Genomic DNA, 16,153 nt, shown 5'->3' on the forward strand with positions numbered 1-16,153 from the left:
TTTCAAAAGTGAAGTTAACATTGTGAATTGTAATTTATTCTATTCTAATTAGTAGTTAACCAAGTATTTATGAATTATTCTGTTGGCTAGAACAGAATCATATTCTAGGAGACATAAGAGCTAAGTTCCTTGTACCATAAGTAATTTACTTTATAAGAATTGAACCTTAAAATGTATGATTCTTGACTGCATGCATTGGTGGAATTGGTAAAATCTAAATTAACTTGTGTGTGGAAGAAAATTTCTGTTCATCTAAAATAACTGATTACAGAAGACACTTGCATATTAATGGTGGTGTTGGTGTTTGCTCAGCTGTTCTGTGTTCTGAAATATCACAGAATTTTGGGAGGTACTGACCACTAGGCAGCAGAGACTTCCCCTTCCTCTTGTCCTCTGAAACCAACTTAAATTGCTTTAAATTTATTTTGAAAAGTGTGTCTGTTCTCAAGGTAACAAGGTAGAGCTCTGAAGTAGTTCTGGCCAAATCTGCCAATTATTGTTATTTCCTGTCTGAATTGGAGGAGGGAAAAAAAAACAACTCAGAAAAACAAACAAAGCAAAAAAACCCTGACAAAACAACTCAAGGATTGCAGTTTTGATTTATTTGGAAGTTTGTGAATAAGACAAAATATTCCTAACTGTGTGCATTTGCCTGTCATGCTGATGTGCAAAACTGAATGTACCTTCAGAAAATACTGAGTTTCCTAATGTTGGCTATGTAAGTAAACATGGAAGAAAATTAAGCTATTAAAATAAATTGCTCAAGAACATATATCACTATAATTCTTATAGCACCAATTACATTTCCTTTTTGCCGTAAATCTAAGTACAAAAATATGCACAACATAGAATAAATAGCCATGTTCTTATTAAGGGTCACATGCAGCCCTGTATCCTGTCTCTATCCCAACCCAGGAAAAGACTGCAAAAACAAACAAAAACAAACAAAAACCTCAGTGACCATAAAAGGATACTTAGGAAATATTAAGATCAGAATGAGGACATAGAAATTTCCTTCCCCTTTTTGCTCCCAGTACTTTCTGTCTCAAACATTTTTTAGGTCACAGGATTTCCTGAGCATGATGAGGGTTTCTCTGCAGAGTAAGATTCAGTACATTTCTGAACCATCATTTGAACATACAAAAAACTTTTGCTTCTACTTTTTTATCAAGGAGTCTCTGATTTATGATTGGGTTTTGTGCTTTTTATTTTAATTCCTTAAGATTTTAACTTACTATTTCATAATATCAAAACAAATTGATGGGTGCTTAATACCCTTGTCAGATCTCAGTCTTTATATATGGTTTCTAGCAATTCAGGAATACTTATTTTATTTTAATTTTCTCCTTTCTTTCATTACTATTTTATCTTGCTTACATATTCCAAGTCTGGAGATCTGAAAAGAAAAAAAAGCCTCTTTTGGCCTGGTGTGAGATTTAAATGAAATGCTGAATAGTAAATAAGGAACTAAATGTACTGCTGATCACATTTCAGAGATAAAATTGATGATCTGGTATTTTGTGTGTCTGTACAAAAGTGCCAGTTTTACTTGGGCCGAGTTTTTATGCTGGAAATACAAGCAAAAAGTAGTTTCTATTTGATAAAACAATTATTTTTACTGGTTTTCATATTTTTTTCTTGATTATTAAATAGGCTTATTTCTTAATGCACAGACTTGTACTTCTCTATCCAAGTTGAAAAGAAGGATATTGCTGACACCTTGCAGCAATTTCGAGAATGTAGTTCAGGCTCAGAGTAGTGTAGCTGAAGGTAATTGAGGGCTTTGGAGCTTATTTAAATTTTTACCAGTGGCCAGCTACTTGCTAAATATCTTAAAATTAAGGAGAAAGTAGAACAAAGAGGAAGGTGGTCACTGGTAGACAAAAGGAGCTGGTGATATTGGCATGGAAATAGCAGATATTTAGAGGTCAAAAGAAAAGAATTACGGAGAAAGTAATTAAAAATTGAAGAAAAAATGCAAATGAATGTGGAACTAAGTGGAGCCTTTCAATATATGTAGAAGTTAAAAAATGGAGAGGTTACTATTTATGATTTAGCAGGTGTGTGATTAGGAGAATAGAATATTATTATTATGGCACATTGACACAAGATTAAAGTCCAGTGTGGCAACTGACAAGACTGTAATGAGGAAAATAAAAAACAAACAGTGAAGCTTTATCCTGTTTTCACATCAGTTGTGGTTACTCAGGAGTTGATACCAAAATGTCAGAAATTAATGACATGAGACAAGTTTTCAGTCTGTATTTTCTCTGTAAGTTCTTCTGAATTCTAAAGCAAAAAGTGCCAAAATCACCTCTGCAAAACCGAAATAACTTTGATATGTATCAATTTCATTTCAGAGAACTTCATTAAAAATTTCAGCGTTCTCTACAGTCCCTTGAAAAGGCATCTGGTTGATGACCCTTCAGTCCATGTTGATGAAGAGCATGTGGTGACTGAAGTGACCACGAGCACCTTCCACCAGACCGTGTTCCTGAGTGCCAAGGTACCCCCTCGTCACCCTGCAGCTTCTCACAGATCATGGCACAGATTTTAGGGAGGGGCTGTTTAATACTGACATGCTTTCTTACTTAGAACATAAAATACAGTGTTTTGTAAGGATTCAAAGGCTTTCCAATTGCATGCTATGAAAACAGATGTTATCCCGAGTACAGTTAAATTGCCTTGGTTTTGTAAAATATGTGATAGTAAGGAAAATCCATTGTCATTCAAGTCTGCAGCGAATGTCTGGATCTCCAGTTGGTTTCCAGCAGCCCCCAGCCCTGCTTTGCCAGTTAGAGGCAGAAAGCAGAAGTCTGGACATCATTTTTGCACCCATATGAAGTGTACAGTCAGTGTTAGATATATAGGAATTTAAGACTGCAAAAGAAGTGTAGTAAACTTTGGTGCATTTTCAGTTAAAGGGAATGGTCCTAAACTAAATATCTTTTCATTTTGACTTTATGGAAAGAGAATTCCCCAATAATTTTTGTGTGTTAACTCAGTAGTCAGAGAGCAGCAGTTGAATAACTTACAATAAAGTTCATTAATATTAGGAAAAGATTGATTTCACATTTCAAGAGTTCCCATGCTAGATGATGTGAAAACTAGTCCTCCTTTCTGCAGATTACCTCCAACAGATAATCAAACTCTTCTCCATTTCATTTTCCAGAATGTCTTGCTGCTGTATTATGCACAGTGGTGTGGATTCTGTGCTTCTCTTAATCACATCTTTATTCAACTTGCTCGGCTTTTGCCTCCTGACAGTTTCACTGTGGCAAGGTAAAAAGATTCTAATTTCATCTTTCCAGAATAATGTAAGATCATTGAGGTCATCAGCCTAGAAAATAAATACTTTTTTTCTCTCTTCAACTGTGCAATATAGATGTGAATGTCATCTGCTTCATTTCTCTTTGAATGCATTGTTTTGTTTTCCTTTGTATATATTTGGTGGTTTTCAATCTTACTGCAATAGTTATCCACTTTCATTAAAATTAATTTTTAAACTGTGCAATTAACCTTGAAACTTCCTAATTTCAGGAAGCGAATCCATAACTTTGTGATGATTTGTAGCAAATAGTAATATGGTATTTGTGTGTATATATATATTTGTTATCAACACCATTTGCATCACAAATCTAAAATGGCAACCTACATCTTATGATAAAGAAAATTAACTCTACCCCAGACAAACCAGTTTACAGAAATGTATTTATATCTATATATGCATGTTTGTAATGTACATTTTTAATATATATGTTAAATACATTTTATATTTAAAAAGCCATTGTTTTCTTTGGTGTTTCCAGGGTTGTTTATATTTCAGTGTAACTGAAACATTCTTGTTCATGTATGTGATAATAATGCCTAAATACTTACAGCATCTGCTCTGATTGCATCTTTATTTGATTCTGACAGAACTTACTCCAGGAGACAGCATGAGATGTAGAGAAAAAATAAATCAATTAAAAATCTGGGTTCTTATCCCCTGTTTGTAATTGTGGCTTTGTTGCCACAGATGTGATGCTGTTCCCAAGGCTACATCCATTCTATTGCCTGACTTTGAAGTTCTCTCCTTTGCTCCATTATTTTCACAGCAGTATTACTGATGTGATTGTCTGTTTTATTCTATAATAATTTGTAATGAATAAGAAATTTATTTGTGAAAAGAAGCCCTAAAATTTTGAAGAAAATGGTAACAAACCTTGGGTTCCTCTCTACTCATAGCTTTAGGGAAAAAAGTGCCTTTAAGCATGTGCTTGTCCTTGGAAGAAGCAAAATAATTTACTCCCCAAACTACTCGAGAGGGCAATATTGAGAGATGTACTTGAGGAACAAATTAAGGACTAAAAATAACTTGTCTCATGTTTGGTGTGTCGGTCTCAGAAGGAAGATGTGCACACAGTGTGTGCCCTGTGTGTACACAGAGAGTAACTGGGGTTTAATTGCTGGCTGAGAGCAGTTGCAGAATTGAACATACTATTCTAGAGAAAAACCCACACAGATATTTGTTAAACTGAGAGTCAGCAGCTTGAATATTGGTAATTAATTCTGCTGACTCATATGCACAATGTATTTCTGGCAGAACACATTTAGACTTACTTTCACAGATACTTAAGATTTCCTTCTTCCCAATCCCTAAAATGGCATTTTACGAGAAAATGCAGATTGTTGATCTGGCTGTTCTCTTCATCAGTGTGTCTTTTGCTCACAGAATTGATGTGACTCGAAATGACCTTCCCTGGGAATTTATGACAGACCGTCTCCCAACCATTTTATTTTTTCCTCATCAGAGGTAAAGTAATTGTTGTCCCTGTGGTTTTTTAACTTCTATTTTACTGAGCTGCAGTAATTATCTGGTTACATGTCTTAGTAGAGAAAAAAGCCAAAGATTAATTCATTTCTGTAGATGCATTCTTACCACATTCATATTCTAATGAAAAAAACCACCAGGAAAACAACAAAATAACCCAACCAACACTCCCAGATTTCCACCCTTCTCCCTCAAGCGCTCTTACCATCAGCAAATGGGAAATTCAGTCTACTGGTACTGGGCAGCTACATACCACAAAATCTCTGAATCTGTGCCTTAAGTTTTGCCATCGATGTTTTAATCCAATACAGAGTGAGTTTTATTTATATCAGTTCTGAGCCACCCCAGCTGATCAGTTCCCTGGTTCTTTTCGTAGGTACTCATTTGGTCTCTGTCTCTGTAATGCTCTAGACAGTCTCTGGAGGGACAGACTGAGTACTTTTATTAAGATTATTTTATTAAGATTATTATTATTTTTGTAATGTTCCAACTGGCTTTATAAAGGTACCTTACCTCTAGTCATTACTTTCATTCCTGCTTTTCCTCTCCAGTGTTTTTTATATTTTGCTGCATGTGGGTGATCAAGAAAATTAGGATCTGATAGTATTTGTAGTACCTATAGGACTACTAGAATAGCCACATACTCATTTTGGATATAAAGGTGCCTCATATTAGGGCTTTTTAATGCAGCTTCTTAACCATTTGCCTTATGAGACAATTTTTCCAAATTAACTCTGTTCTCAATTGCTTTCCACCACATGCTGTTAATATTTTGTTCTGCTATTTCTTTTAAATAGCCTTTTAGCTTCTTTGATACATGCTGTGGTTTTGATCAATAAAAATGGATGATGATGTAATAAAACATTGGCACAATATAGTGAGTCAGTTTTGATTTAGCATAGACTATTTTTTGCCTAAATTATGTAATGATTCTTTAATCTGGGATGGGAGCTGATAGTCAGCTGAGCAACTGCTGATGGTAATTACAAGAGTAACTTGGTCCATCATCAGGAATCTGCAGGGGAGGAAAACTCATGGTGCTCACTCTGCCAGAAATAGCTTAATCTTGATGAGCAGGAGCCTCATTTGACTGAAGTTCTTGAATTATTGATAAAAGATGGTATCTGTCTTCTACCTGCTGTACAGTAAGTAGTTTTCAGTAAATGAAATGAAATGTTTTTATATCCCACATGTTTATGAGTTGGATTTTACAGCAGGCATTTTTGAGGAAAGTGTAATTGGTAAGGAAGGAATTCCCCTGTTCCAGATGCACATTGTAACCAATTCAGGACATGATGTCACACACAAGGGGACATAAAGAGTTCTCTGTGGTTTGTGTTGTAGAAGAGCACCAGGAGGCTTTAGGCTTTATACTTGAATCTGGCTTTCTTGCTTTGCAATTGTTTTTGTTTGGGCTTATTCTCTGTCCTTTTTCTCACTTACATAATTAACCCATATCTGAATGTATGCTGCTTACCATTACTCTAGCCATCAATTTGACAGCCAGATGGAAGCAAACTAAGCTTTTCTTCCTTGTTTTGATGGCTGCCTCAGGAAAGAAAGAATACACTGCTGACTGGCAAAGCTGGAGCAGACCCAAAGTGATAAACTATTAGCTGGCTTCCCAGTTGTACAGGGTGAGGAGGAAGTGGCTGTGCTGCAGGAGGAAGTGAAATTGTGTTATTCTGGAACATGCTGAGTGAAAGGCTGAAGGTGGAGCTGGTTCAGACAGAGAAGAGTGAGTTCCAGTCTAGTCCTTAGAGGACAGTTAGCCTCACATGGGTGCATAGGGTTCACAAAGGGCAGTAATTTGTAACATTTGTCACAGCTGGAGCTGTTTTTTAGTGGCTGATAGTCTTGAGGAAGAAATTTGGTATTTGCTGTTCTTGGCCTTTCTTGTTGTAATGGTTTGTGTGGTTGTAGAAAGCAAGGAGGCTTACCTGCTCCATATGCTGGGCTTAGTATTCACAGCTTCAGGAGGGGGAAAACACCACTAGAAACCAAACCTTGTTTGGTTTGCTTCCTTCATCACCTGTGACATGAAGACAAAGCAGTAAAAGGAACAAGTAAAGAGATTTATTTTTTGACAGGGCCTTACTTCTGACTAAAGTGACTTACTGTTTGAAAGCAAACTGCTCCCTTGCCATGGCTTTCAGATGCTGGAACTCACTAAGCTACTTCCAGGAAAACAGATTCAAAATAGTGATTTCCCATTGTGTAGCTTTATGTATCTGTAAATAATATATGTAGACTTAAGAACATTTAAACATCATCCTTCAACTTACAAATACTAATGGCACTGTACTGTGATCATACAGTGATGTTTCCCTGTGTACTTGAAGCTCATAACTCATGATCATGAATATTTCTTTTTTAAGAATGAAATCTGTCTTCTGAGATTTAACAGAATTTTTTCTTCAAATACCAGTCCCATGCAGAGATGCTTAGAGCACTCAGACTGGAACACAGGGAAAAGTGAACATCAAAAGAAAATCTGTGCGATCTACGTCTGTTACATGAGTTTAGGTTTCTCTTAGCTGCTGTACTAACCATACTTGATAAAAAATAAGGTATCAAGTTGGAGTTAAACAGCAGATGCTTAGGTAAAATTATGCTTAACTTTCCAGAGTACTTTACTATTAACTTGTTATGTCCTTCTAGGAAGGAGCAAAGTGTGAAGTTCCCTGAAGACTTTTCAGTTAACCTTCCTAATCTCCTGAAATTTATTTTGCATCACTCAAGTCTTTCTTCGTCAGAGCCCTGTACCAAAGAATGCCTACATAAAGAGTCAGTTCTACAGCAAGGACACATCTCACACTTGGAGAGAGAAATTCAGAAGTTGAGATCAGAAATCAGTGCCCTTCATCAGGCCCATGACCAGCTTGAAGCACAACTTTCTGAAGCCAGGAGGGAGGAACAGAGACTACAGCAGCAAAAACATACACTGGAAAAGCAGCACAAGACTCTGCAGCTCCACAGTGAGCAATTACAGGCCACATATGACCAGAAGAATCAAGAATTGTTAGAAATGGCTGAAAAGCTTCAAGAATTAGCTGATGCATCAGAAAACCTCCTTAAAGAAAATGCTTTACTGAGAATTCTGGTGGCATCAAGAGGAGGAAAGCTACAGAGCAAAGATGAAATTGAAGAACCCCTTCAATCTGAGCAAACACTTCATGAAGATAATGATATATCACTTTCAACAGCTACTGCTGCTTTAGAGGAAAAAAGGATTGATAATATTGATACCATAGAGACAGAGCACAGTAGTGGAAATAGGACAGAATAATTGCTTACACAAAGTCAAGTGATGCAGTATTGGGTAGGTATTTATGCAAATTTTATTGACATTCATTGTAAATAAAGACTTCCCCCACATGATCTAGAAAAAGAAAAATCAAATGGAATATTTTTGTATACTTGAACAACTTACTAGATAGCCCCATCTTAAGAGAAGAGGAGAATGGAAAACACTTTCTGCACTTTACTATTGCACTAACTTGCAAACACCTATCCATTTAAATGAAAGATGCTGGTTTGTAGTGTGCAGCACCTCTGACTAAGGACCAGTTAAGTTTTCACTGGCTTTCTCTTACAGCTGCTAGGAGGGAAATCAGACCTTTGATTTATACTTTTCCATAATTTCTGAAATTTGCCCTTTACACTGCATTCTCTTTGCTGAATTAAAATAGATACTTTATCTGTGTAATCAGTAAACTTGAATGGACAAAGTCATCTTGCTACAACTGTTCTGTTCTCAAACTTCAGCACTTTGTATCACTTTTGTATACTGGTATTCTGATTGTCTGGGAACCACAAGAGCCATGTGTGAACTGTTCTCTACAGAAAACTAGAGGAAGTCTTACTGAATTAATCCATTTTTTTCTTTGCTTTTTAGAGGTCTCAAATACAGCTATTTAAATGGACTGGTCTGACTATACATGCAAGTCTCTTGAGAGCAGTATTTTAAAAAGCGTATATCAGGGTCAGAACATTATCAGCTGTACCCCATGTGTTGTATTCAAGAGGCAACAGCAGGAGCTTTTTACTACTGACAGCATTTTTTTGCTTCAAATTACAGCTTTCAGTTTTAAAAAGGCAAATGTAACACTAACAAAGCAATTCAACATCTTAGTGTAGAAGAAGGGGACAACTTTTTGTCTAGGCCATTCTTGTCTTGCATATAGTTAAAATTCTCAAGCAAACTTGCTAGGCCTTAAGTTATTCCATATGTACAAGAAGCAAGTCTAATGCTTCCTCTGGAGCTGAATTAAGGCTAGGCAATTAAGTATTTAAAAACATCAGTATGCAAAGGAGGCCATGTATAAAGTAATAGAAAACAGGCCACTGACCTCTAAGCATGTGTGCCTACACGAAGAATTTTAGAATACATAAGCTGCCATTGGCTGCTCAGTGTTGTTCCTTCTCCTCTCCCCAAACCTTTGCAGTCCAGAACTTCCCATTTAACGCCTTTTTACAGTTCCTATAGCTGAACTCCAGCACAGAACAGGAAACGTGTTATCTGGAAGGCCTTGGCCGTTGCTAGCTAAAAACTTCTACAAACTGACCAGCAATAACCCTTGCCCCTGTCAACAGTAGAAAAGACTGAAACGTCTCCTGTTGTAGTACAGTTCCATCAAAAGTTATATACAAGATGCATTAACTGAATTCTAGAGTTGTCTGGCTGTATGTATTACAAAATGCCTTTTTTTAACAGGCTGTTAACATACACCCTAAGTACACAAACCAGGGTTCTAGGAAGAATTTATACTAGTTGCACTTAAGCCAGTTTTGCTAAGTAACCACTTAGGCAGTTTCAGCACAGAGACCTTATTGAAGACAGAAGCCTGCTCGACTGCCATTTCAAACACCTGGAAACCATCTGGACTTTCCCTGAGGGTTCAGTATCCATCATAAGTTCCCAGGCTGGAACCCATCAAAATGGCAGTTTCCTTGCAGTAGCTACATAGAGAACTCAGTTCTAGCAGCCAAAAGCTTAACCAACATAGCTGCAGCTAAAGCAACTTTTCCTTTCTTGCTCCTGTGTTTCCTACTTCAGCATATTACTGAAGGCCTATCCCTTCTTTTTAAATTAAGTACTCTGCATCAGTCCAAGAAACTGTTCAAAGGAGGAGTTCTGGCTGCACACTCCATCTAGTAGCAGAAGCAAGCAGTAACTGCAGATGTGGTTTTGAAGGTCTGGAGTTTGATCCACGGTGGTGGTTCAGGAGTCCCTGTGTATTATATACAGTTACATCATATTCCTGTATGCTACAGAACACAAAGCAAGAAGTTTCTGGCAGCCTATTTACAGTTCACAGTTATAAAGTAGTTCACATTACAGTAGTAGCTCCATCAAAATAGGCTCAGCTAAACATTCAAGTAACAAAAAACAGTAGTAGTCTCTTCACACCAGTATATCACTGTGCCCATTGCCGGCAATGGACATTACCCCAGGCCAGTCAGCTCCTGCCACAGAGGAATTAGGATACACAGCTGATGCAAAGTGCAGCTTCTCAGTGCATGCAGTTGCAACCAAAGCTTATTTAATTCTCATCAGGGTGTTTTCTGATGAGTAGTGTGCACGTGACCAGGTTCTTCACAGTATTGAGATGCTTCTGCTGGTTACACGTCATGAGCAAAGCCCATCTGCAGGTGTTGCTCTGAGTTAGCTTTGTACTTCTGGGCCATTTGGAGTTAGCTTAGCTTTCCTCTCCACACAGGGTCCTTTAGCAGAGTACTGCACCAGCAGAAAGGGCTCTTTGGTTTCTCCCTCACCCACAATGCTTTCCTCATCCTCAGACTGGCTGAGCTTCTGCAGGCGCAGGTAGCACCAGCAGCCCAGAATCAGAGCTCCCAGAGCTGCAATAGCGATCAGGGTAACGATGACAGTCACCACTCCTGTGCTGGGGCTGTGATCTGTGATGGACATGGCCAATAGTTCAGGCTCTGCTCTTCTTCAGGAGATTTTTATGTCCTCAATATCAGTCTTGATGCATCTTCAAACTCCTGCAAGGTTAAAAATAAATAATGAATTTGTGCAGTTTTATTGCACTCAGCAAGATTATATTTATGGCTGGTATTGTCCACAAGGGCATGTGATCCTCTTGCACTCCCGTGTTTTGTGCTGCTAAGTCAGAGAATCACAGAACCATGTTTTGGCTCCTGACATGCTTGAGATAGCCATGGTCAACCTACTAAGAGGTAACAATTTTCACTAGTAGGTACAAGACAAGACTGAAAGCTCTATGGAATTATAGTTTAGCACAGGGAGATTTAAGACTGTTCATACAAATGCTGTATCACAAGTGAAATCTCAAATCTGTGACAAGGTAGCAATTCTGCGACCTTTAGTTTGTCTGGCCTTTTTTAAAATCTAATTTACAAACATCCTTCTTATATACTAACAATTCCAGGACTGGTAAGCTAATTGTGAAGATAACTGCAGTGCTAATGCATTACTATAAGTCTGTCCATAACACTGATCTGCTTACAAGGGCTGGGTACACGGTAATTAATTGTTCATTGAGCACATAAAACATCTGTTGCTATTTTCATAAATAGCAGGTAGAGCTGTATTTAAAACTAACAAAGCACAATGGAAGCTTCTGCTCCTCTTAGTGGCTTTAAACCATAAGAGAAACATAGTCCATTAGGACTGCAGCTGGAATTGGAAGAGAGGCAGCAGCAGGAAACTGGAAGAGCTCCAAGACTTCCTTAGTTTGCTGTTGTGTGAGCAGGAAAAAAATATACAGGTAATGTCTTTTGTTACTTCTTCCACATTCACAACCCTGTTTTAAAGTCACATGAGCCTTGTCTTCAGTTTCAGAGTTACTGTTTATAAAGATGATAGCTTCACTTTCCTTCCTTCAACTAGGACATAAAAGGTAATGAATGAATAACTTGCTTCTTTCCTACTACCCTAGCTCTTCAACAAAACACAAACTCATGCAAGACTATAGTAGAGACCAGAGCCAGTCCTAGCCAGGAACATCTCTTAACACTGTACTACTGTAAAAATCAGGTTAGGGCTCAATGCTGCCATTTCAGGTACAAAAGGTGCAGTCCTTAGAGGCTCTAAGGCCAGCTCCAAGTGCACATGTGCCTTTCTCTGGACCTGTACCCACTAACTGGCAGTAACAGGAGTTTCTTGTGGCTGCTGTCTGTTGAGGGTCACATACACTTATCCAGAAAAGGCTCCTTCTCACCATCACTGCTGCAGTCTGAGCTGCAAGTACAGCATCTTCACACAAAAACCCCTCAGAAGGAGTCAGTCTTAACCTGACCCAGGATCACTGGGTTACAGTGAGTGTCACCCAACTGCACCAAAAGTCTCTCCTGCATTTCAACACGAGTCAAGGCGATGACAGTGCAGGATCCTTACCAAGACAGCTCAAGCCAGAGATCAAGTTTGCTCCTTGATGTGTCATGGAATAACAGACCCATGTGTATCACCATTTCAGCAAGGACACCACTACAGAGTTTAACACGTGCCATTAGAATCCAGTGTCACATAGCTTGCAGACACTCTGGTTACATTTCCAGCCCTGTAGACTACAGCAATCAATAGCTTGTAGTGTATCTGATACAACCGGCCGAGTTCTGCAGACCCAGTTTTGCCTAAGTAGTAAAACCAAACCTGACCGCACCACACACCCTCAGCAGGGCTGTGTGCCCACTGCAGCCAGAGAAATCAATGATTTGCAATAATCACCTTGGTTCTGCAATGCTTATTGAACACAGGGTGATCAGCTGAGGGTGATTAAGAGTGACTTTCACGTAGTTCATTTTCCTCAGGGCATGTATGAAGAGCAGCACTGTTTGATCCAGGCAAAACAGTACCAGCATCAGCATAAAAGATAGTTAACCTTGCTTCACATGCAGACACTGCACAGCCACACTGAGGCTTCATTTGCAGCTTGCAGTATTGTGACAGCCTACTGTTCCTCTACAGCAGTTTGGATCAGCATATAGCCCTTACATTAAGCAGTTACTGTCACCTAGAAAATAGTTTGTCATAGTGGAAGCTATTGCAGATGCTACCCCTCCATCAGTCTTTGAGTAGACAGCATCAACTATATAAAGTATGAAACTGTTCACATCATCAGCCTCTCTATCACCAGGATTTTCTGGCAATCTTGTTTCAGGATGCACAGGATTGATTTATGATGAGTTGACAATTTTGAGTCCAAAACAGCAACTTACAGCATCCTCTTAAAGATCTTTCTTGGCCAAATCCATAGGTTACCTTTAAAATTCCAAATGTTTTCTATTTGATTTAGAATTCAGAGAACTTCACCACTCAATGACAAAGTGCAGGCATCCTTCCTTCAGACATATCCTCTTCCCACTCAGGGACTTGAGAGCCAGCACCTTATATAAAGTCAGGTATTAAGCATCTGTACAGATACCACAAACAACTAGTTAGTAGTGTGTGACAGTAGCTTTAGATAGTTTGGAACCTATAGTGTTGTTGCTAGCTCACACTGCTATTCTTCTGGCTTTAGGTCACTGTACAGCTAGAACTAAAGCTCTCCTGCAGTCTTAGTTCTACCCTGAGCACAGTACATTTGTATATTGGCAAGAACTTCTGGAGAAGCCTTGGGATTGTGTTGTTTTCTGGACACACAACTCCAGCCTAGCTGTTCTTTCCATCAGCAACTAACTGGAATCCAGATTAAGCTGTTTCTGTACTCTTCTTGATAGGGGAAACACTGTATTTTGTAGATCCCCTTAAATTGATTTAAAGGCCACAAGTTGTTCAGACTCACTTTCCCCTTAAGGCCTACCTGAGCCCCTCTGAGCATACCAGGAGCACCACTGCCTTTGTTTATCACTTAGAGGCTGTAAATTTCTGATCTTCAAAGGGATTGCCAGCACCATCCATATATTTGGTGGCACTTGCAGAGCTACGCCCCTTCCCACCACACTTGCTATGAAATCAAATGTCTAAGCATATTTACTCATTAGCAAGATTAGTCAGATGACTGGTGTGAACTGCAAATAGCCTATTTTAGTTCTTACAGCAATCAAGCAGTGAAAACATCAGCTAGAAGCCATTTTTCCATAATTAACTTGCTTTTCTTTTTTGCCTAATACCAGCTTCTACTCAGAAATTCATTTGTGAAGTTTTATTATCCAATTCAGAAGCTGTAACTAAAGGACAAACAGAAAGGCAGTCTGAACCGCAGAAGGCTGCTAGGGGACAAATGCAGTGCTAGACTGAAATTAGTTCCTAAACCTAGTTTTTCATTAATACAGGCATCATGCTGCTAAGGTCACTATTTTTAATGCCCACAGGCATGTTTCACTGCTACCATTGAAGCCAAAGCTGTAGGGAGAGGCTTCAAAAGCAAGTTTACTGTAGTTCACCAGATATACTGAAGTCCTCATCAAGTAGTTATGTTCAAGGTTCAAGTATTAAGTATTTTGGCTTTTTTTTTTTTGGCACCTAAAGTAAGTTAAATGGGGCACAGTAGAGAAATGAGAATAAAACTATCAGAGTGACCTTCAGCTTAATTTAAAAAAAAATCAGAACGGTTTCCTTAAAAAGCCTCCAACAACAGCTTCTAAATCAACATGCTTCTAATTGTGAAAATGCTTTCTCCTGCTTCTCTAGTAAAATCCCTTTTGAGGAATGCTGCATACCCATCACAGTAACACCCTTCTTGCCAATGGAAGACAAGGGGAGAACCCACTGGGAAGATCAGTGCTGTACATTTACCACTGGCACACAAGTGTGTATAGCACCCACACTACCCATGGAAAGCAAGGCCTTTACAATACAGGAGTGCTCAGGCTTCACCACTTGCACATTAAAAAATGGCATCACTGTTATTCTTCATTAACTCCAGTTAATACCACCTCCTTGTGATAATGCCAAGCTACCTTGCACAAGCTGGGGCTTGGCCAGAGGCTATTTTAGAAGCAGGGAGCTGTTTAGTAGAAGGTTTCAATGCAAATCAGCTCTTCCCACCCTTACTATAGTTTTGATGAGGAATAGAAGAACAGGGCTTTTCTGTGGCTAATTGGCTGTGGACAGAATTCCAAGAACTTAGCATTCAGGCAATTGTTAGAACAAAAGCCAATACCTAACAGCATTGGCTGGAAGAGAAGTTAGTTCCCACATGAGGTGTAGTGTACCTTAGACTTAATCAAGAGTCACTTTTAAAGCTTTGCACCAAGCTAAACCACACAGAAGTTGGTAGTTTACAGAAGACAGCAAGATGGAGAGATGAGAGAGCAGCAGTCCAAGATGTTTTCCAGACATGACAACAGTTGAAAGAGCAGACAGACTTTCTCAGCAGCACAGTAAGTGGAGGAGGTTTATGCTGTAACTGCCTGTCAGGCAAGTCAGCCAGTTAATGCAGAACTGGAAACAGGCTTACAGTGTTAAGACCATGGTGACTTCAGAGGCAATTGCATGGCTGGCAAAACATCTGTCAGACTCCAGATTTTTATCTGTCAGTGTCACATCCACATGGTGCTCTAATGAAAAGTCTGTCCTGACATGGTAAGAGTCACTTCTGACATTCCACTACCAGAAGTACTGTGTTGCATATATCCCCCGGCATAGCTTAATTGTTGATATATTAGAAAAATTACTGAGATACCAACATTAAGTTTACTGATAAAAACAAGGTTTTTTATTTAGATTCAAGGCAGCTCTCCAAATATGTCATTTTGGGGTTTTTTGATGGCTTTGGGTAACAGCAGCTACACAGCACCTGACGTTTCTGACAGTCAAACCATTTTTACACACAGCTCAAATCTTTAGACAGCAAGTATGCCAGGAGTCAGTCACATACCTGCAGGAAGCAGCTCTGGCTAGGAGTCCTCTACGCACACAGTTTCTGAATCACCTTATTACAAAGGCGAAGGTCACACTGGTTTTGGATCTTGTCTGGCAAGTCTTCCTTCTTGCTCTTCCCCTGTGGAGAGTGATCACATTGGTCTCTAGCTGCTCTGCATCCTGAGTGCCTTTCACTTTTAGCTTTCCAGTGACATAATGTTTAACTACTAGCCAGTCTGGCACAAGCTGTCAGGGAAAGATCCCTTACTGTTTCACCTACCTACTAATCAAGGTAACAGTCTCACAAGTGGTTTCAAGTTCTTTAGGCTTATTCAAAAGCAATATCTACTGACAAGTGTAATGTCTACACCTACACTTGTGTCAGGAAAAGGAAGAGCACGAGACGCCACGGTACACTGCAGACACTCAGAGGAAGGAACAAGACTCAGTTTGAGCAACTTGCGTTACCGAAAACTCCCGGATTGTCATTGCAAAGGTCGCTTTGGACATAACCCTGCAGCACGTACCGAACTCCTCGCACTGGGCGA

At 39.0% G+C, this 16,153-nt stretch overlaps 2 protein-coding genes across 3 annotated transcripts in view; one reads left to right on the forward strand and one right to left on the reverse strand.

The window, feature by feature from the left end:
• TXNDC11 (thioredoxin domain containing 11) overlaps positions 1-8,548 on the forward strand; it is a 23,055-nt gene extending 14,507 nt beyond the window's left edge. The window contains exons 8-12 of one of the 2 annotated variants that reach the window (XM_031056594.1): positions 2,361-2,506; positions 3,173-3,282; positions 4,715-4,795; positions 7,475-7,710; positions 7,846-8,544. In XM_031056594.1, the coding sequence (XP_030912454.1) occupies positions 2,361-2,506; positions 3,173-3,282; positions 4,715-4,795; positions 7,475-7,710; positions 7,846-8,102 (830 nt within the window). In that variant the 3' untranslated portion in view covers positions 8,103-8,544. Of the gene's footprint in view, positions 1-2,360; positions 2,507-3,172; positions 3,283-4,714; positions 4,796-7,474 lie in introns of both variants that reach the window. The other variant, XM_031056595.1, reaches the window with a different exon arrangement.
• Positions 8,132-15,747, reverse strand: SNN (stannin). The gene is made up of 2 exons (XM_031056596.1): positions 15,622-15,747; positions 8,132-10,822 (listed from the first exon to the last, which is right to left on the reverse strand). The coding sequence occupies exon 2, from the start codon at positions 10,743-10,745 to the stop codon at positions 10,482-10,484; it is 264 nt and encodes an 87-aa protein (XP_030912456.1). The 5' UTR covers positions 10,746-10,822; positions 15,622-15,747; the 3' UTR covers positions 8,132-10,481.
• Between the last annotated feature and the right edge of the window lie 406 nt (positions 15,748-16,153).

This window comes from Geospiza fortis, unplaced genomic scaffold (genome assembly GCF_000277835.1).
Source record: "Geospiza fortis unplaced genomic scaffold, GeoFor_1.0 scaffold237, whole genome shotgun sequence".
Classification (NCBI taxonomy): domain Eukaryota; kingdom Metazoa; phylum Chordata; class Aves; order Passeriformes; family Thraupidae; genus Geospiza; species Geospiza fortis.